The following is an 18,701-nucleotide window of genomic DNA, read 5'->3' as shown; positions in this document are numbered from 1 at the left end:
CTGCGAACCACCTCAAGTCGACTGTCAAGTTCACCGGCTTGTTCTCCCGCAATTCCCTATACCTATGCTCAACTAAGGGCCGATATAATTGATAAGAGCAGCGGGTCTATTCTAGACTGTAGCTGAGAGTATTAGAAGCATCGAGATCGCGTAAGGCCTTCAAAATCCGAGGACGCGGATGCAGATTGCAGCGCAGTAAATCAACGCGTCAGATCGCGATATAGGACGGCTGTTTGCTCTAGCAGGTAACAAAAATATCATAATGCATCTTTATCACCTGGCAGCACCGTTGTTAGCCTTGATTAGATTACTGCGTTGAAGAACGGTCGCTTCCAGATCAGCACTCCAGGCGTATGACAGACTGTCCTGCCTTTGGCGCTTCTGCATAGATGAAGCTCTCGATAACCATCTTCAATATCCCACACCAGGTGAGAGTATCAATGAAGATTTTAGTCCCGGGCCGAAGCCATCGCCGCCAGGATTTCTGGCGACTACGCGTCCCATTTTCGCGGGCGCAACACCTTTTTAAGGATTTGCTGGTACACGTGCAGCCGCCACGTTGGCTATCGTCACTGCAGCGACCATCTGAAGTATGGTTACTTCCCGTGCGTGAAGCCTATTCCTAGCTTCTACTAGACGGGCTGTCTCTTCGACGAGCAGACCTTGGACGCGGTCTGTCTGCCGTCGAACTGTCCAGCAGCGCTTGGATGCGGCCGGTTTCCGCGGTCTGACCGTTGAGCAGCTCTTGGACGCGACTGGTCTCCGAATTGGCGCCTTTGATCAGCTCTTGGAGGCGGTCGTTCTCTGCAGTTGACTTGTCACCCAGCGCTTGGAGACGGTCGTTCTCTGAGTTGGCGCCATCGAGCTGCACTTGGATGCGGCTGGTCTCTGCGGTCTGACCGTTGAGCAGCTCTTGGACGCGACTAGTCTCTGAGTTGGCGCCATCGAGTAGGCCTTGGATGCGTCTGACCTCGTCCTTTGCGTTGGTGGCGGCAGTGCTCTTCGAGGTAAGGTCTTCATCAAGACGTTTCGCTCTCGCCTTTTCTTTGACTAAGGCCTCTTTCTGCTCGTCAAACGAATTTCTCAACTCTTGGAGAGAGGTTTTCGACTCGTTGACTTCAGCGTCCTTTTGTCCCAGCTGCTCGGTCAGGTCGAGCTTGTCCTGCACGTAGCTGATGGTGTTCCGCTTGGATGCCTGAGTCATGTGGTCCATCTGTCTCTTCAGCTGACGGCTTGTTGACATGTGCATTCTCCGCTGGATCCTGAGCCGACTGGTTAAGAGCTCTGCCTTGGCGGCGGCTTGTCTCTGACGCTGCTGGTTAGTGCTTTTTGCCCGACGTGGCTCCTTTTCAGAGCTGATTCGGAGACTCTCCAACGTAGTCGTGAGTCTGGAGCACTCTTCCACCGCGTCATCTTCCACCGACTTGACGAGAGTCTTGATGAGCCGTGCCAGGTCAGCAAACTCTTGGTGTTTGCGTTCCACTTTAGCATTTGCAGCATTCAGAGCAAGGAGGATGTGGGTGATGTCAGTGCCATCGTCTACAAGCTTGCTGCTCTGAGTGGAGGTGCTATTGTTTGCATCCGCATTTAAGGAATTCAACAAATGCACGCCATCTCCGGCCCCCGCATTCACGGGATTGGATGGAAAGTCTGCCCGTTGGAATTGCTCCCGGTCGGCATTTGCAAGCAAGGGCCGTACAGCCCCTACGCTTGACTTGGATGAAAAGGAGACGAGCGAAGACTTGATGTCCATCAGACTCGCGAGCAACGGGTCGAAACTCAAGATGCTCGATTGAAAAGATCCAAGAGTGGATTGGAGACGCCCGCTGCTCGAATGCAAAGATTGAAAATTCTCACCGTCAACAATACCTTCGCTCCGGAGAACATAAGTCTCTTGGGTCGCCTTGGCTAGGCGTCCCTTCAGAGTGTTCAGATTAGTGCTGATAAAAGGTGGGAGGACGCCTAGCCGACGAGCGCACTCGCCCTTCAGCTCCTGTTGCCAGACGGTAATTACGTCTTCCACTCTCCCCATGTTGGCCGAAGGCCGCTCGCGTGGTGGCGTCATTTTGGATGCGCAAAGGCAACGATGAGGCGCGTGAATTTAGCAATGCTGCTACGGTCTTCGCGGGACTGTGTGATGGTAGAGGTGTCGATGTTGGTGGCTCTTCTGTGTTCTACGTGTCGCGCCTCTCGCTGACTAACCCGTTATTTTGAAATCTTCTAACGTCACATTGCTCTGTCCACCCTTTATCTATCATGTCACACGACATCAAGAGCGCTTAAGTACCATTTGTCCGCACAGCGTCGCACCGCTGCACGATGGACTTGTCTCATGGCAACATGCCTGCGGGAATTCCGCCCAACCCTCGGTCGGCTTTCACCTCAAGTTCGAACTCGGCACGAAAGGGTCCACACGACGGGCTTGATTCCGAGCGATCTATAAAGCGATCGTTGTCCGCCTGAGACGTCGTCATCTGCATCTACGATACAGACGATGAAAACGATTCCGATGACATTGAAGGGGACGAGCCGGAACAGTACATCGCCAGTCTTGCGACGCGTTCTTCCGGCAACAATGCCTCAGCTGGTGTCTACGATGACGAATTGCCAACGCCTGTCGGGACCCTTTGCCCGCTCTCTCTCGAACAGCTTAAAGAGCTCGCCGATTCTGGGTACGAGTTTGTAATCGAATTGCAGAAGGGCCAGTACGACTTTATCAGGAAAGCCTACGGCCGCGTCAAAGCAACGCCAGACGGGGACATTCAGAATGATGACTGGAATATAGGGTTCGAGAGCTGCGTGACGTTAACTTGCTCAATTGCCAAATCATTGCTTCTTGAAATCATGGGTGGGAACTTGGCACGCCCTCATCCATCAAGAGCACAAGGCGTCAAGCAAGCATTGGAGGCCAATCGGGAGCATAGCACATACGACGTCCCGGCTCATCCTAGCATATTCGCTCGGTACTTAACTGACGATACAGGGTTGTCCCCAACCCCGCGCGAACAAGTTCGCGCGGTTCATTATCTTCACATTTACGCAGATCAGTATCCCGAGAGCTATGCATTGGCTTATGACATTGACAATGTCATGAGTACTGAGAAACGGACATGGACGAAGGAAGAATGCGAGAAAGGCAGCCGTCGATACCTGAACGCTGACAACGCTTCTATCATTTCAGAAGCAAAATAGTCGGTCTTGCTCAGCTTCTGCGAGGCCCTGGAGCGCCGTCTCTGGGCCATCCCTCGGGATGAACAGGATGTCCCTCTACATTCTCCCTTGAAGTACATTGGTTACACGATAAACAATCGGACGAGGGATGACCATGAATATAGCGGCTCTTCTTCCAGCTACCTCATGGCCCTAATGGAAGCGGTTTTCAGAGCAAGGATTAGGCTAAGCGTCAAAACAAGGCCATTCATTCTCTACTTCATCGCCTGACCTACGTACGCGGCTGCCTCAGAGGCCTTCCTGGCATGCGTTAGCGAAAGCTACGCCTCAACGGGTACAGGCTTCAACGTCGCGGCTGCTAGAGGTAGTGCGCAAACGACAACCACAGGCCCAAGCAGAAAAGCTTAGATCAAGGCAAACTTATGGGTTCAGAAATGCACCCCATGTATGAGGAACTTGGTGGCCTATAACGAAGAAAGGGACAACCAAGCGATACAATTTCGCCACGAAACTGCCCGTCTCCAGGAGCGGTTAGAAGAGTTGACTGCAATCAATCAGAGGGCCCAGCATGCTCCGGAAACAAAGACGACCCTTCTGACCACCCTCCAAATGGCCAAGGCCGTTACTAGTGACCAAACATTGGCCGTTGGGCATGCCGCCCAGAGCTGGTCCTCAAGGATAACTGCAGCAGAGAGGCCTTTGTTTTTTCGTTTTCGATTGTGCGAGATTCATTCTTCCTTGTCGAAGAGGTATAGGCCCTGTATGGGGCCCGCCCTTTTGTATTTAGCGTTTTCGATTTGCGAGGTTCATTCTTGCTTATCGAAGAGGTAGGCCCTGTATGGGGCCCGCCCTTTGTTTTTAGCTTTTTCGTTCTTGATTTCGCGGAGTTTTCCGGCCATGCATTCGCTACGCATCCTGCACTTCTCTTTTGGACTGCACGAGCGTTTCTTGCTGTCGCTGAATTCTCCACATTAGTCACTGAATGGCGGCGAAGGCTTCAACCCGGGACTAAAAATCCTCATTGATACTTTCACCTGGTGTGGAATATTGAAGAGGGTAATTCGAGCAGATGGAAGGGTGGTGCTTAGAAAACGCGCAGAAAGCCGGACGGGTGGAAATTATCATTGGACTAATAGTAAGTCGCCACCCCGAGCATGATCTTCATTCCATATTCATGTATCTCGATGCGTTTCTAATAACTATCTACTCTTGGACTCCCCTAAATGGTACCTACAGTATGTCTAACTTTCAAACGCACTGCCACCGGGCGTGCACGTGCTCGATCTTGCTACTTCAATCCTCGGTGAAAGATGACTAATTCTCTGAATACGTTTACCCAGCTGGAGGAGGCACTCAGTCTCACCTGACAACGGTACATACATGTCGTGGCTTGTCGTGTTTGAACTTACGTGTTCTGCGTGCGTGCCGATTTCGGAGGTCTGGCGGAGGTATAAAGCGTGCTCTTTCCACGCTGCAGCCTTTTTTTCTCCATTGACGGCTGGGCGAAGCATGATCAATCGAGATACTTCTGAGAGCGGCATGATGGAGGTTTTCGAATCCTCTCGACTACTTCTGCAACAATGGGGATGTAAACCAACTATGTTGGTGCTTGGGAATGGCTGTTGCGGTAGGGTCGAGGAATCATACGGGAGCGAATTTGGGTTGGTGTGCAGAATTGCCCGAAGTGGATTCAAATGGCGGGGGCTCGTGGAGCGAAGCTGTCGTCTTCCTCTATGATGCCCAGGCGGTGATGATGGACATCCTGAGTTGACTGCGAATCGATGATGTGGAGGAGCCATACAATTCTTCTCCAGTAGACTTCAGCGCTGGTTAGAAATAAACGGCATTTATAGCAGCTGTTGTCGATCTACACTTCAAGGTGATCTCGGGTTGTCAACTTAATAAAAAACTGATAGAGGATCATAGAAGGCCGTGGAGATAGACATCAGCATTGGAGAATCAAAGCGCAAATGACGATTCCGTCTGAGCCCTTTCCCATGTGCTTGAATCTCTGCAAATTTTCAACTTCACTAGCCATTGAACGTTTGAGTCTGGGGCTTTAACCCAATAGCGCTGGATGTATCTAGAAGGAAAAAGATAGTTGAACGCGAAAAGAAGGCTTTTATAGAAAATGAGAAACGAGAGTCAGGCGCTATTATGATTCTTCTAATGAAGCTGGAAACTGGCTACAAAGTGTGTATATATCGTCCGGTAGCTGGGCTCGTCCGAAGAAGCAGATGGACGGTAAAATGACTTTGCGCAGTTTGCCAAAGCTTGAGAGATTGAAGTATGCGGCTCCCAGGCCAGGCCACTTCTGCCATTATGCTGTCATTTCAAGCACTTCGAGAGTACTTTGGACCCGTCGTAAGGCGTTCAAATACTTCATCGGCACGAAGACGGTCCATTAGTCAAACAACAAGACAAAATCTCCACTGCATCTCACTTTCCTCAGAGGTGCTAAAAGCTCCAATTTTTCTGTCCACTTCCCCCGCCCTTCCCTCCATTCGTACAGGATGATCCCCTTCGAGACAGACATCTTCCCATGGATTGTGCCAAGATGCTCCAATTCTAGCAGGGCGCTCCACAACTGCTCCCAACCTTGCGTCCGGTACTCTAGCGGGCCGCCTAGACGCATTTTCCAAGGGTCGAACTCGAAATGAACCGCGAGAGTGCGGATCGAACGAAACCGATACGGGAGGACAAGTCTAGAAAAGTGTGCGAAGTCGACGAACTCGTGGAAGTAGAAAGTGTTGTGGGTATATAGCAGGTCAATGGCTTCAAGATATCTAGCTGCAAGATCAGCAAAGTTTTGAAAGAAAAGACGTAGGCTCTGGCTGAAAACATAAGAGCAGCATACATTGCGCGACATGATAAGAGCAGCGATAATAGTGTCGCGTTTGCTCCAGGGTAATAGAAGAAAATTTTGAGTGTGGCCATCTGCGCAAATTGCACTCAAGAAATGAACACGGGCTGTATCCATGCCACGGCGCCTTTTCCGAAAGGTTGCTTCTCCGCCACCAGGGGCGCCTCATTCGTATGGTCTTTTGGTTTGTCCGTTGAATGTGCAAAGAGGGGCTGCCGCAGAGGACCTCTCGATATATACGAAGACGTAATTCAGCAAGGAGTTTCGCAAATAGTGGACAGGTTGATTGATCCCGAGCTCCAGTCTTTAATTTGGAGAGTCCCTATCCATTTTTGAAGCTCTTACTCCGTGGTGGCATTTCAAATGCCTGCGTCAAGGCTCGCTTCCGAATCATCATGAGGCTAGAGCGATGGTCGAACACTTTTTGCTCCCGAATGAGTTGCTTTCTGGCCCGCTCCTGCATCATTCCTGTGCCGCCCTGTATCCGCATAATTTGAAGACGCAAGAAGATCGCACTGGTAGTTGGTTTAAGTAGAACAACAAAGAATGGTGAAGATAGAAGGAGATATTACGGAGATCCTGCGCTGTATACCTAATTGCACGATGTGGCGCAGTCATACTTAACTAGGTCCTTCCAAGGTTGCTGACTAGTCGATTCCTTTGCGGAGTACGAAGTTGGGTTTCAGTTTGTTACGGCAGTTTATCCTTCATCTTGGACCTAAAGGACTAGGTAGATTGCTATTCCAGCAGCTCCAGGGATAAGCGTTCCCTGATCACGTGATCTACTTCACCAAAGGTATTCCTATATCAAACCTGGTCTCACCCCGTAGCACCACCACCCCCGTATCTCCGACCCCATCCTACTTTTTCCACATCTCCTCGCCTACCCCCCATTCGCAACCGCCGGCGCCCGTCCCACCCACTCCTTTCCCTCCACCTCCCCAAGCACCCACCTCGCCAAACTCCCCCTCGTCAGCTCAGCCGTGACATTAAACTCCTTTCCCCCCAGATAACCCACCTCAACCACTTTATCCGCGCTCCCATTCGTCAGTGATGGAACGCGGAAAACAGTCCATTCCAGATCGGTTTGACTGGACACCAGCTTCCCGATCTTCGTCATCTCGGCGTTGCCTTGCGGAGCTACAAGGTAGATAAACCAGCCCGCTGCCCACCAGGACCAAGACTTCTCTTCGAAAGTGGGTTGAGGAAGCCCGGTTGGGGTGGATAGAGCAAGCATGCGGGTGATGTTTGCGGAGCGCATGGCTGTGAAGAGTGCTGGGGCCTAAGTGAGTATTAAGTCGATTCAGGGTTCATTGGATGAGACAAACTGGGTAAAGAGTCCGCAATTGGCGTGCTAGTGTCGCGAAGCAGCGTCGCCTTTAGCGTCATGTATGGCCCAAGAAACGAAACAACTGCAGTGACGCCTTGTAAGGCCTTCTCAACGGCAATTCGGTCATTTAGTTCGCCTTTGACAATAGTGATGCGGGAATTGTTGCGGTACTCCTGCGACACTTTTGAGGGAGTGCGTATCAAAAGCGTGAGGTTTGGCTGGGAAGCGTGAACGAGCGCTTCTTTGATGAAGGCTAGGCCAGTACCACCTAATCTATGTTAGTTAATGCGATAAATGTTAGGATTTCTCTCACCAGTGGCCCCAAGGACGAGGATGCGTTGTTTTGCCATTGAGATGACTTATCGCGAGTATGATTCGGACAATCTGAGGTCAGCGCGACCATTATATCTATTGTTCTCCGATTCGTGGTTCGCGTAAGCGTAAAGTTTTGATAGGTGACAAATGCACTACGGCGCGGATGGTACAGCCTCCGGAGCTTAATTCCATTGGCGGCATGCGGCCAAGGGTTCGATGAAGAGCGATTTCATTACAAACGGTCAAGCGAGAACCCAGATTCGCACGTCCCGAGAATACAAATATAAGAGCAGTTATAAAACGTTCTAACCCTAACACCGATTCCCTGGACTTTACGCGAGCTACCGGCACGGAATATCACCTGGACATGGAAAGATCTTGTGTGAGGCTGTTGATTATTGGAGGATCAACTATGCCATTTGGGACAGTCCTGAATCTATACACGCTCGTTTCGTGTATTTGAGTGTTTACATAGGTTCTGAATCTGACTGCTGGAAATTTGCCTGTGAACACCTTGAAAATAGCGTGAGATACCCCCGAGCGTTTGAGCAATTAAATCGTGAATGTCAAGTTCTGGAGGCGGTGAATTGAAATTTTGGCTGTTACTTACAAGTAGATCGTGTGTGACACCCCCGGAGTTTAAACATGATAAAATCGGTAATGTCAAATTTCAGAGGCTGCAAATGGGAACCTTAGCTACCCCTTGTCATACACGGATCTGAATGTGAGCACTCGTGCATTGCTTTTGACATGATGAAACCTTGAATGTCAAATCCTAGAGGCTCTAATTTGGAGCGCGGAGATTGTGCTTGCGACGGACTGCCAACGAGGTCAGTCTGGCCAGGATGTCGCTATTATCCGTGCTTGCATTGTCCAATATGTAGTCCAGCTCCTCAAAATTGGGAAACGGCTTGTTGTCAAGGAAATCCACAAATGCGCATCGTAACTGAGCTCGTGATACCGAGATAAGGTGGTGTTTGATAGGGCCAAGCAGTTCTTTCGCGAGCTTTGTATTTTCGCTATAGAATTGGACCACCTCGCGCGTGTATAGGTTGAATCCCTCCTTGCGAAGATACTTGACGATATCTGGTCTTCCGAGATGGTAGGCCATCATTAATGGGCTCTGTGATTTGCGGGATTCTCCATGGTTGAACTCGATTCTCTGGATAAGTAACTCGACATCTCTCGTGGCTAAAGCCATGTCGAGATCCGAATTTCGGTACTCCGCCTTTTCAGAAGGTTGAGTAGACAATATGGTTGCTTCAGGGGAGCCATTCTGGTACATCCCGCTAGCAAACGACATTGCTGAAATTTCATCCTTGAAGGTGCTAGTTTCATCATTCTGGCGAGTGGCTTCGACGCAAATTTCATCTCCAGTAGGTAACATCAAATCGGATGTAGAACGGACTGGTTCAATGTCTATTTTCTCCTCGACAACAAATTGACCTCGGTCACGATGTGATCTGAACTTTGGCTCAGGTGAAGGCTCCTCCTTTTTGTTGGATTCAATATGGGCGGAGATTCTGGCAACGAGACTCTCTAATCCCGTCTTGAGTAGAGATGGCATGAACGGTTCATTGAATGAGATGTATTGAAGTACGGCTTCGAAAGCCATGTAAAACATACCAAGTCCAGCGGGGCTTGGTTCAAGACTCGCGCCAAGTTCAAGGAGCAGATTGCTCACCTCCAGCTCAAAAAACATGAGCGCAAGACATAGAGGTGATATGTCGAAGTCTCCCATAAACGATACTTCAATAGAGCTTGTCCTGTTACTTCGAAACTCGTATACCGAACCCAAATCGGCGCCGTGATCGACTAATATATGAACAGTGTTTAGCCTTCGGTTTGAGATTTCCATTTTTTTGAGCAAAGGTCGGATGTTGGTATTGCGAAAGAGCTCGAGAGATGAGAGGCCAAAAAATTCGTTGTAGTGACACTTAGATATTGCTAGATGAATCGGAGCAGGAGCACCTTCTAATCTTCCGTTAGGATCTGCATTCTCGGCTAAGAGTCTGGCACAGGTTCGTGGAAGAAGACTTGCGGCAGCACACTGCAACGGGCTGAGTCCTGATGGCAAATATGACTCATTCATTTCCCCCTCGCAGTCAAAGTAAGTGTATTCTGTCCATGTTGGCATCCAGGTGCTATAGAACAAGTTCCATAGAGAATAAAAGGGGCTTTGCGGAGAAGAAAAGAACCTTAAGTAAGACGGTGGTTCAGGGCGCGCGGTATCGTAGTGATAAAAATAGATGTGGAACAATGCCGTTGCATGGCAGTAGAACGGATACTTTTTTGCGAAATTGGCTCTTTCGGCATGTGAATTCACACCGAGTAGTAAGAGGTCGTCCAGGGAGAGATAGCCAATGCATGTTTCGGCAAGGTAGCTGGAATCAGTTCCTCGATCGACGAGATAGCTCCTGGCTACTCGGCTAGGAACGGTATCTGGTGAGCTGAGCAAGAATTCTTTAACTGTGAAGTGACTGAGATGAAGGAGTGGATCTTGCTGTTTCTTATCATGTTTGACCAGGCTAGACAGCCAATTGATAAGCTCCGTCTCGATCGGAACAGTATCGTTGTCCAATGTGGCCGTGTTCAGCTCGATACTTATAGCATGGCACAAGGCTGATTTCGTTAACCGTCGGTCAAAAGGTTTTGTCTTGAACTGGGCGGGGTTTCTTCCAATACAAGCCACTTAAGCGCACGCCGAATGTACACCCTCGTTTGTTCCGGGTAATGAGAGTCGATACTCTCTAGTATTCTTACGTATGTAGCCGGGAGATCAGGTGGAAGAGATCTCAACGCTTTTCGTCTTTCCCTATCATTTGGTAGCCTGGAAAGATAGTCGACCTGGAGTTTTGCCCATTGAAACATGCCATTCGCCTCTTGCGTTAGAGTGGTAACGATGTCTTCTCTTAAGTCCATGCTCTTTGTCTTGATCGTGTTCAGATGGGCGGCGACGAATAACTGCAGATCTGAGGACGTTGCAGCAATGGAGATACAGGAAAACTCGTCAAGAGTGTCTCGGATATCAGGCTCCGCTCGTCCGAAGACCAGCAGTCTGATATTGGGATCATGCGTTTTTCCTGAACTTGGTGTCCACATTTTGTGTATTCCAGAGAGAGCATTGAGCATTTTTGCTCTAGAAGATGGCGTTCCGCATTCATCTAAACCGTCTATTACCAGGGTCATCTCCTGAAAAAGTATTGCGACATTGATAGAATTCCGGTGACCAGTTGGATTTCATTCGATTTCGTGCTGAGTTTGCCTTCTGGATGATATAGCTTGTAGAATTCAAGGAAATCGGAAAAAGCTGAAGGATGTTGCATCGCAAGCTGTACCATGAGTGAGCCAAGAACATTAGCTCCGACATGCGTAGCCTGGTCGTCATGGCGGCAATAAAAGAACGCAAATCCGGCAGGTTTCTGCACCAGTAAAGTGTCGATGATCAGCGAAGCCAACGTCGTTTTTCCGGCACCTGGTATGCCATAAATGAAAAGCGCGGTATTCTCTTCTGTCGCCCATGCTTTGTATTCTGGCAAATCAAAGACCCAAAGACAAGTACCTTCCTGATAATCCTCTCGAAAGATGCGGTGTTTGTGCTGCGGGTTGACGGGAGACAGCCATTGGAGCACACGCGTATTTTCTTGGGTCTTTATACCCTCTGTGAGCGTATTGTGGTCTTTTCGAATCTGCTGCAAATGCTTGTTGGTCTCCGTAGCAGAGGTGGGTATGGACTCTAAAAGCGAATGCTCGTTGGCAGAAAGTGGGAGGATGCACGTCGCCTTGTGTCTCTCGAGAGATTCAACGAGTGCCATGGTAGACTCTTTCGAAAGAGGCCATTTCAAATCACTTTTGGAGAGACACGTTAAAAATGATTTCTTCTTCTTTTTGCCCGCACCTTGGTTGGCAGTCACTGCTTTTCTCTCGAAGCCGTTGAGAACACGAAGAATCTCGTTCAGAGTCTTTTGACACACTAGGACATAATTCGGGATCCCCGAAACTGGTGGAGATATCAGTCATTTAGTTGCTATAGGCGCGACTGCAGCAGGCTTACTTCTGCTGGTAATCTGATCCTCATCTTCGTCTTCCTCACCTTCTTCAAGCATCCTGCTTAGTCGATCCAAGACGCCGCAGAGAATGTTGGCTTCAAGAAAGAGCCTGCTAACATCTTCACGATAATCTTTGACAGCCTTGACGTACTTGTATCCTTTGCTTACGACCGTCTTTGCAAGAGATGCGATCCCACAGATAGAAGCCGCGATTGACAATGGGTCTGCCATGTTGGGCTTCAGTGATTACGGCGATGCCAGGAGTAGATGAGTTTGCATTGCAGAAGAAATGTTGAACTTTAGGGCGGCTGAAATCTCGAAGGCTCAAGTCTCAACTTTGCGCTCAGCCCTCTTGGTCTAAGGCTTTCCTCTGGCGCAAGGCTCTCCTGTGTGACGTGGCTAGGCAGACATCCTCCGAGGCTGCGCAGTATCGGAATACGCAACGTGAAAACAAAATCTCTTCGTGTTGATCATGATTGGGTGTTGCTTTCATAGCTGCCAGGGTTGTAGGTAGTTGCAGAGAGGAGATGACGGGTTTGAAGGTTGAATTGCAGAAGAACGCTAACTCAACGAGATACTTCCACGTGCCTCCGCAAAGCTGCGTATTAATTCTATTTCCCATCAGCCAACTTAATTCAAGAGCAGCAACCGACCCTTATAGGTAGGAAGTAAAGTGAATAGCCTTCCTCTTGGTTGACCTATTTCAGCACGTGACGTACGTTCAACTAACCCCCCCAGGGCTTCACTCTCTTCTTTTTTCTTTGACATGTATAAATGGATATGCCTTGGCACTCACACTTTCACCCTATTCATAAATCGACAAGACATGCTTTAGAAGCTCGTTCTATTAGAGCTGGATTTTAGGACTGGATTATCATATCGATCGCACGTGACTTTCATCACGAGCGCGATCGACTCCTTAAAGATCCGAAGAAACATGAAGGAATTAATAATAACATAACCACACATATATACAAGCTATGAGTCGTAGTCAGTTCACAGACATGACACACCCCGACTGGGATGATCACCTTAGAACCCTGCAGAAGCATTAAGTAAAATACAATACCTCGTCACTGCAGGTGATATGTGTCTACAGTTTATTCACCGGCCGTAGTGCCTCAATGCACTAATCTAAATTTGACTCGATGTGCTACACTTCTAGTCTATATACACCTATCTGATCCTGCTTGAGGCGACCTAGCAAGGTCACTAATCGTGCAAGATGATAAATTGGGATTTGATAAAAGCAGATTGAGGCACCCATGACAGTATCAAGCAGAAACGTGCACTTAAAAACACTCACACAACGAAGGTAACGTTGAAAGAATCTCATCGTATCGATTAGAATACAATGCCGCTATGCTAGAAAACATCCCCAGCCACCACATGTGCCGGTTCGTGTGAGAGCTGAAGACAGACCAAACGCCCACACTCTAGAAAAAGCCAGACCCCCATCGTACAAATGGCCGAACTCCAATCTCAAACATGCAGATGAGTGCTAGCGGCTCCAAGCTCCGCTCCCAAATATGTCCGCTCAGGTACCCTACTCATTCTCCCGCTTTGGCCTGCTTTCGGGGACCAACGCAACACATCAGGCTGAAATGGCTGGCCTTGCCCTGCGAATCCTATCCTCAACACTGTTAAATGGGTTCCTCCAACTGTCCAGTAAGATACTTCAATCCTCGACACTTACGCCTGCCTTGTCTCCCGCCTTCGCACTCTGAGCTTGAGTCTTCGACTCTTTTTCCTGTGAAACCTTCTCGTTAGCTTTTGCGCTGACAACAGACTTTTCTCCAGCCTTCGCGCTCGACTCCGGCTTCTTTGCGGCAGGAGCCTTTGAGGCGGTTGGAGCTTCTTCTTCGCTCTCATCCTCCTCTGAAGAGTCGTCGTCGTCGTCATCTTCGTCATCCTCGTCAGCGTCATCCTCGCCGTCTTCATCCTCTTCACTACTCTCCTCTTCGCTACTCTCTTTTTTACTACTTTCCTCTTTCTTGATGGGTGTCACTACCTTTTCTTCGAGATGCTCCGGTTTCGGCCTCCTGTAAAGTGGGCTCAATGTGCTCATCACATCCGGTCCGGGGTCACCCGCCTCCTCGTCTGTCTCATCTTCACTGCTTTCTTCTTCCTCGCTCTCTTCCTCTTCGCTATCTTCCTCGCTCTCCTCATCCTCACTCTCCTCGTCTTCATCGTCCTCCTCCTTGATCGCCTGGCTGTCCTCAATCGCCTTAATCTCTTCCTGGCTCGCCTCTCCCACATTCGACCCACGATGTTGCAACACAGCCACGGGCGCTTCGGGGACTCCGCCAGTAGCAATTTCCTTGGGCGGCGCATCAGACTTGTACTTGTTGTCCCCGGGTTTAGCTAGGCCTGGTATAGCCTTCTCCGAGTCGCCTGGCTTCTCTTCCTTTTTCTCAGCAGACTTAGTAGTATCCTTTTTCTGAGCCGACTTGGCGGTAGCCTTCTTCTCAACAGGCTTGGCGGCAGTCTTCTTCACAACAGACCTGGCGGCAACCTTCCTCACAGCAGACTTGGTGGTATTCTTCTTTACAGCCGACTTGGCAGTATTCTTCTTTACAGCCGACTTGGCAGTTTCCTTCTTCTCAGCAGACTTGCTGGTATCCTTCTTCTCAGGAGCTGGAACAGCACCCTTCGTCTCAGCAGACTTGCTGGTATCCGCCTTCTCAGTATCCTTGACTGCCTCTTTTTTTGTAGCCCCAGCGGTAGGGGTTGCGGGCAGCGGCACCGACTTCGGGCTCAGAATGCCACTAGCCGCAGCGGCCTTCGACGGTGTTGTGGGAGTGTTCACCTTCTCCGTCATCAGCGGATTGGTGGTAGCGATGTTGATAGGTATGGGTTTCTTCGCGGCGCCCTTAGCTGCGGCCTCAGCGCTGAGGGTGCGCATGGCGAGGGCAGCGGCCGGGTCCTTGTTCTCCTGCTTGGCGGGGGCTTGAGCAGTGGGCGTGGGGGCAGAGGATGCGCCAGGGACAGGTTTTGTGGTCATGGGAGCAGCAGCGACGACCTTGATGTTGTCGTGAAGCTCACCGTATTCGTTCCATTCTTCGACCTCCTCAAGGTCCTGAGAGATTGTTAGACTAGCTTGTAGTAACGATTTGAAGCAATTGACGTCTTCTAGCTCCTTGCTGTCACCGGGTGTCATATACTATTGTATAAAGAAGCTGCACTTACAGCAATAACGTAACCCCCCTGCACTAGCATCGGGAGCTTCTTCCCCATAGCCCTCCTCTGAAACAGCTTCCGTGCCAAATCATCTGTCGCGGTGTCCTTGTACGTGAATGGGATATTATTCGCCTTCAAGATCGTCTCAATACGTGAAGTCGCGGTAACGATATGGGAGGACCCCGCAGTGAGCGAGGTAAAGAGGTAGAGGGTGGGGTCAGTGTCGAACACCGCGAGCTCCATGATCGGTCGCCTTGGAGGGTGAAGCTGAAGAGGGCACAGAGCTCGGGAAAGTTCCGAGGCAAGCAGTGAGAACGAGGGACAGTTGAGAAAAAAAGGAGATGTGTTGGCGCGTCGAAGTCGAGGTGGAACTAAGCTGCTCCACTAAGACCCCTGCAGATGAGCCTAACCTCATTGGGACGCTAAGAGATATTCAAGGGTCCATTTCATCCGTGGATAGATGCATCTTAAGGCGTTTGAAGTAACTAAGCGAGGTATCAAAGTGGTCACACGGATACACCTACAGCTTGAGATAGTTTATCGAAGCACTCTAAGCAGTGGCAAACATGTACACAGCAAGCATGAAAGCGTGAATTCGTAAAACTACTACTGAAGCAAAAGCGACAGGCCACATCAGGAACCGTCAAAGCAAAGCGAGCGACTTAGCATTAGTCCGAGCTCTTTTCCTCCCAGCGCATTGACATTACTGCATAATCATATTCACATTGCTCTTAGCAGCTGAGACAGCCATGAGCGCGTCATGAACCTCGAATTCCTCGAGAACAGCGCCGAATCTGTAGATGCAGACGTCAGATAGGAAGTTCAGCATAAAGAAAGAAAGCTCAACGCACCCATAACACCTGACCTTCGCCAACAAGTCTCCCTTGATAGCCTCAAACTCCTCCCTCGTGATTTCAAAGAAGCGCTCATGCTTCATGATCATCGCCCACGCCATGATGGGCGTAATCTCGCCATCCAGCGGTAGCCGGTTGCTCAGATCAAGCAGCTTCAGCAGGTCTGGCATCGTGATGTCGGGCATTCGGTGCGGATATGGGTCGTTGGGAGTGGACACAATATGCGACTCGGGTGGGCAGGTGGCCATGAGCGCGTGGCCGGATACGTCGGCGTCGGAGTCGGAGGCACGCACCATCAGCATCTGCATGTGGTCCATGCAAGGTCGCTCGAGACTGTGGGGACACAGAGAGGTGTCAGAATGATTCTTCGGGAATAGTGGGTGGCTGACGGATGGTGGTGTCTTCTCTTGTCTTGCGCCTCGTGAGAGGTGGAAACAAAACGATGTATTTGTGGAGAGATCATTGATGGAGGTGGTATGGAGGGAGATAGTAGGCTACTGCTGGGGTGGAGGAGAAAGATAGGGCGTTCGATCGTACGTCAAAACGAAGTCAATCCCGACTTGGTCATAGTCCATGCCGTTATTTGGCTGTTGTCTGGGGTGCTGTGAGGGGGACATCTGTCCAACGCCTTGATTTTGTGGCGTCGCGCTCGGAGGTGATGTGTAGCCGGTAGAGTTTGAACCGGGTCCGTAGCTGCCGGAAATGCTACCGGTTGAGCTACTACCGTAGTTGGAACTACCAACTCTGCCGAAGCCAGCCGTACCTGGGCTAGATAAGTCGAATGAGATGCCGTGCGCGATAAGGATTTCCTTTAGTCTTCGATTCTCTTCCGCCATAGCGTCTCGTTCCCTAGCAGTGGTACCGAAGGTATCTTTTAGGCGAAGTACTTCTTGCTCCAGAGCTTTGATGTACATCTCTTTACGTTCTCGATGCGTCCTAATCAAGTTGTTAGTGATATCCCATACAGGGTACACATGGTGCCTGCCTCTGAGCTTGCCGATTCAGTTCCTGCCTCCGAGTCAAGGCGGGTTTACTATCAGGTTTGGGACCCCTCCGCTTGGGTGTTTGTCCATCTAAAACACGGTCAGAGTCAGCTTTATAGAGGTTCAGCAACACGAACCTCTAGTAGTCTTCTTATCGCTGGTCAAGCTTTTGAAGAAACCGAAGTTCGCTAACGGACTCTGTGACTTGGCTGATTCACTGCCTGCAGATGGCCAATGCCCCATACTCTCCTTTACCGACACGAGGCCAGATGAACTACCCCGCCTGTGACTGCCCATAGACAGACCCTCAGAGGGAAACTGTCGAGGAACATGAAACGGTGTATGTCCAACTGGTACGTCGGAAGGAGAGTAGTTGGGCGGAGACGTCAGCATATCTGACCATGGCGGATATCTTTGATGAGACATGACGATTGAAGGAGATATTTATAAGACAATAAGAAATTAGATGCTGTGGCGTTGGAATCGAGATGGACCGGAAATGAAGTCCCATAGCGCAGTATATGTATTCTTGTGCCAAAAGAAATAGCCATCCTCTATGTGCGGGCTGATGAGACCAACGGCCGCGACACGCGACCGGCATATTGAAAAGCCGATAGAAACATGAAGTTTACCCATGCTAGAGGTCTATTCTGCGTCGTCTTGAGTTCGGCGAAGACCCAGGACGACTCCGTGTTGCCGGGGTTTCTCGAAAGAGAGAACGCTTGCAGAGTAGCCCATAAAGAGTATACGAATCGAGATGATCTAGCCGATGATAGGTCGACGACGCGGTCACCTAGCAAAACAGGCACGAAGATCGCATGGAATGAGGCCCGAGGATGGAACATAGACAACGTCGCTCAGACGAAAAGCATCAAAGCGACGGCACAGCATGAAAGAAGAAAACGTACCGGAGCCATTGCGAATCGAATGCAGGTCGCCCAGGTCGGTGCTACCTTTCTGGTCGGGTGATATAGTTGCCATGCTATAATTCGCGCATTGATCGACAGAAGTCGCTGTCAAGGCGATGAGCTATCTGGACAAGTGTAAGTTTTATGTAGCTTCAAACGTATGGCGCAGCTGAGACAATGTTCACGGGGTAGCGGAGAGCTCTGGATGTTGTGCAAGCGGACCCAGATATCTCAACGGCAAGGGAGTTTGGGGGATAACAGTAAATAGCGCGGAAGAATATATGGTGAGATATGCGAAATCGCGCGCGGTAGGACGAGGAGATGGGGCTCTCGGGGAGATTGGAGTGGAAGTGTAGCATACATTGTGTAGTAGGATGGGTGTGCAAACGTGAGATGGAGAAGTCGAAGCAACAACAAGACTCACACGATGGAAGCTGCAAAGACAATGCTTTGAGTGATGCGTTACAATCGGTGGTCAGAACGTGTAAGAATTTGCACAGCCCCAAGAGGTTTGATTATTTGGAATCCTGGAACATGGGATGGTAGGGCTGGGTGGAGTTTGGGTGTTACGGCGGCACGAAAGCCGGCGGAGCGCGGGGTTTGGTGCCGGATGGAGGGTAATGCAGCGGCTTGTATGCCTTCAGCTGGCCGCTACAGCCGTTGCGAGGTGACAGGCAGGGCGTGGGGGAGGAGAGGGTCGTCGTCGGCGGACGCTGACGGCGTGGTGAAGAAGCTGAGTGAATTGGAGGTCGGGTCGGCCGACGAAACGCAGGGAGCAGCAAGTTTCCGGCGAGGTGCTACGTGCGCTTCTGACAACGCCTAGGCCAGGCTTGCGGCTTGCGAGGTCGTCCTGTCGCACGTCTTCGTCACTTCGGAGGGCAGAGTGCTTCCGGCGCTGTAGGTGGCATACGGCCACATCAGCAGCAGAGCAGTACTACTGAGGAAAGTGGCGACTAGACGTGCAAAATGGGTGTGGGTAGTTGAGGTCATCGCCATTCTGTCAAAGCGCACACAGCAAAGGCCAGAATGCAAGCCGCTGCGTCAGCAG

At 50.2% G+C, this 18,701-nt stretch overlaps 11 protein-coding genes across 11 annotated transcripts; 3 read left to right on the top strand and 8 right to left on the bottom strand.

Moving 5' to 3' along the window:
• Positions 1-622: 622 nt before the first annotated feature.
• Positions 623-2,065, bottom strand: BDZ99DRAFT_478095 (uncharacterized protein; the record flags this gene model as incomplete). The annotated part of the gene is made up of 1 exon (XM_033722148.1): positions 623-2,065. The coding sequence occupies one exon, from the start codon at positions 2,063-2,065 to the stop codon at positions 623-625; it is 1,443 nt and encodes a 480-aa protein (XP_033575594.1).
• A 275-nt stretch (positions 2,066-2,340) lies between these two features.
• On the top strand, positions 2,341-3,192 carry BDZ99DRAFT_499891 (uncharacterized protein; the record flags this gene model as incomplete). The annotated part of the gene is made up of 2 exons (XM_033723685.1): positions 2,341-2,407; positions 2,492-3,192. The coding sequence occupies 2 exons, from the start codon at positions 2,341-2,343 to the stop codon at positions 3,190-3,192; spliced, it is 768 nt and encodes a 255-aa protein (XP_033575593.1).
• A 1,089-nt stretch (positions 3,193-4,281) lies between these two features.
• Positions 4,282-5,061, top strand: BDZ99DRAFT_59736 (uncharacterized protein). The gene is made up of 2 exons (XM_033728754.1): positions 4,282-4,306; positions 4,408-5,061. Exon 2 carries the CDS (start codon positions 4,552-4,554, stop codon positions 4,906-4,908), a length of 357 nt encoding a protein of 118 aa, XP_033575592.1. The 5' UTR covers positions 4,282-4,306; positions 4,408-4,551; the 3' UTR covers positions 4,909-5,061.
• Positions 5,062-6,917: 1,856 nt separating this feature from the next.
• BDZ99DRAFT_522159 (NAD(P)-binding protein) lies at positions 6,918-7,714 on the bottom strand (the record flags this gene model as incomplete). The annotated part of the gene is made up of 3 exons (XM_033725685.1): positions 6,918-7,309; positions 7,363-7,632; positions 7,678-7,714. The coding sequence occupies 3 exons, from the start codon at positions 7,712-7,714 to the stop codon at positions 6,918-6,920; spliced, it is 699 nt and encodes a 232-aa protein (XP_033575591.1).
• A 315-nt stretch (positions 7,715-8,029) lies between these two features.
• BDZ99DRAFT_59716 (uncharacterized protein) lies at positions 8,030-10,063 on the bottom strand. The gene is made up of 2 exons (XM_033728753.1): positions 8,290-10,063; positions 8,030-8,170 (listed from the first exon to the last, which is right to left on the bottom strand). Exon 1 carries the CDS (start codon positions 9,814-9,816, stop codon positions 8,464-8,466), a length of 1,353 nt encoding a protein of 450 aa, XP_033575590.1. The 5' UTR covers positions 9,817-10,063; the 3' UTR covers positions 8,030-8,170; positions 8,290-8,463.
• A 247-nt stretch (positions 10,064-10,310) lies between these two features.
• BDZ99DRAFT_572456 (uncharacterized protein) lies at positions 10,311-10,811 on the bottom strand (the record flags this gene model as incomplete). Its single annotated transcript, XM_033728199.1, has 1 exon — positions 10,311-10,811. One exon carries the CDS (start codon positions 10,809-10,811, stop codon positions 10,311-10,313), a length of 501 nt encoding a protein of 166 aa, XP_033575589.1.
• Positions 10,812-10,948: 137 nt separating this feature from the next.
• On the bottom strand, positions 10,949-11,341 carry BDZ99DRAFT_343733 (uncharacterized protein; the record flags this gene model as incomplete). The annotated part of the gene is made up of 1 exon (XM_033714408.1): positions 10,949-11,341. A coding segment is annotated over one exon (393 nt), but the record flags the coding sequence as incomplete, so codon positions are not given.
• Positions 11,342-11,571: 230 nt separating this feature from the next.
• BDZ99DRAFT_446222 (uncharacterized protein) lies at positions 11,572-12,050 on the bottom strand (the record flags this gene model as incomplete). Its single annotated transcript, XM_033717961.1, has 2 exons — positions 11,734-12,050; positions 11,572-11,679 (listed from the first exon to the last, which is right to left on the bottom strand). Coding segments are annotated over exons 1-2 (333 nt in total), but the record flags the coding sequence as incomplete, so codon positions are not given.
• Positions 12,051-13,340: 1,290 nt separating this feature from the next.
• BDZ99DRAFT_464468 (uncharacterized protein) lies at positions 13,341-15,227 on the bottom strand. The gene is made up of 2 exons (XM_033720326.1): positions 14,918-15,227; positions 13,341-14,807 (listed from the first exon to the last, which is right to left on the bottom strand). Exons 1-2 carry the CDS (start codon positions 15,149-15,151, stop codon positions 13,407-13,409), a joined length of 1,635 nt encoding a protein of 544 aa, XP_033575586.1. The 5' UTR covers positions 15,152-15,227; the 3' UTR covers positions 13,341-13,406.
• A 336-nt stretch (positions 15,228-15,563) lies between these two features.
• BDZ99DRAFT_446221 (uncharacterized protein) lies at positions 15,564-17,165 on the bottom strand. The gene is made up of 5 exons (XM_033717960.1): positions 16,883-17,165; positions 16,748-16,835; positions 16,300-16,698; positions 15,760-16,095; positions 15,564-15,702 (listed from the first exon to the last, which is right to left on the bottom strand). Exons 1-5 carry the CDS (start codon positions 17,136-17,138, stop codon positions 15,612-15,614), a joined length of 1,170 nt encoding a protein of 389 aa, XP_033575585.1. The 5' UTR covers positions 17,139-17,165; the 3' UTR covers positions 15,564-15,611.
• A 132-nt stretch (positions 17,166-17,297) lies between these two features.
• Positions 17,298-17,719, top strand: BDZ99DRAFT_464466 (uncharacterized protein). The gene has a single exon (XM_033720325.1). It carries the CDS (start codon positions 17,367-17,369, stop codon positions 17,712-17,714), a length of 348 nt encoding a protein of 115 aa, XP_033575584.1. The 5' UTR covers positions 17,298-17,366; the 3' UTR covers positions 17,715-17,719.
• The last annotated feature ends 982 nt before the right edge of the window (positions 17,720-18,701 follow it).

Source organism: Mytilinidion resinicola (assembly GCF_010093595.1).
Source record: "Mytilinidion resinicola strain CBS 304.34 unplaced genomic scaffold BDZ99scaffold_12, whole genome shotgun sequence".
NCBI classification, from domain to species: domain Eukaryota; kingdom Fungi; phylum Ascomycota; class Dothideomycetes; order Mytilinidiales; family Mytilinidiaceae; genus Mytilinidion; species Mytilinidion resinicola.
Note: the sequence above shows the minus strand (reverse complement) of the source record. Positions and strands in the feature narration are given on the sequence as shown.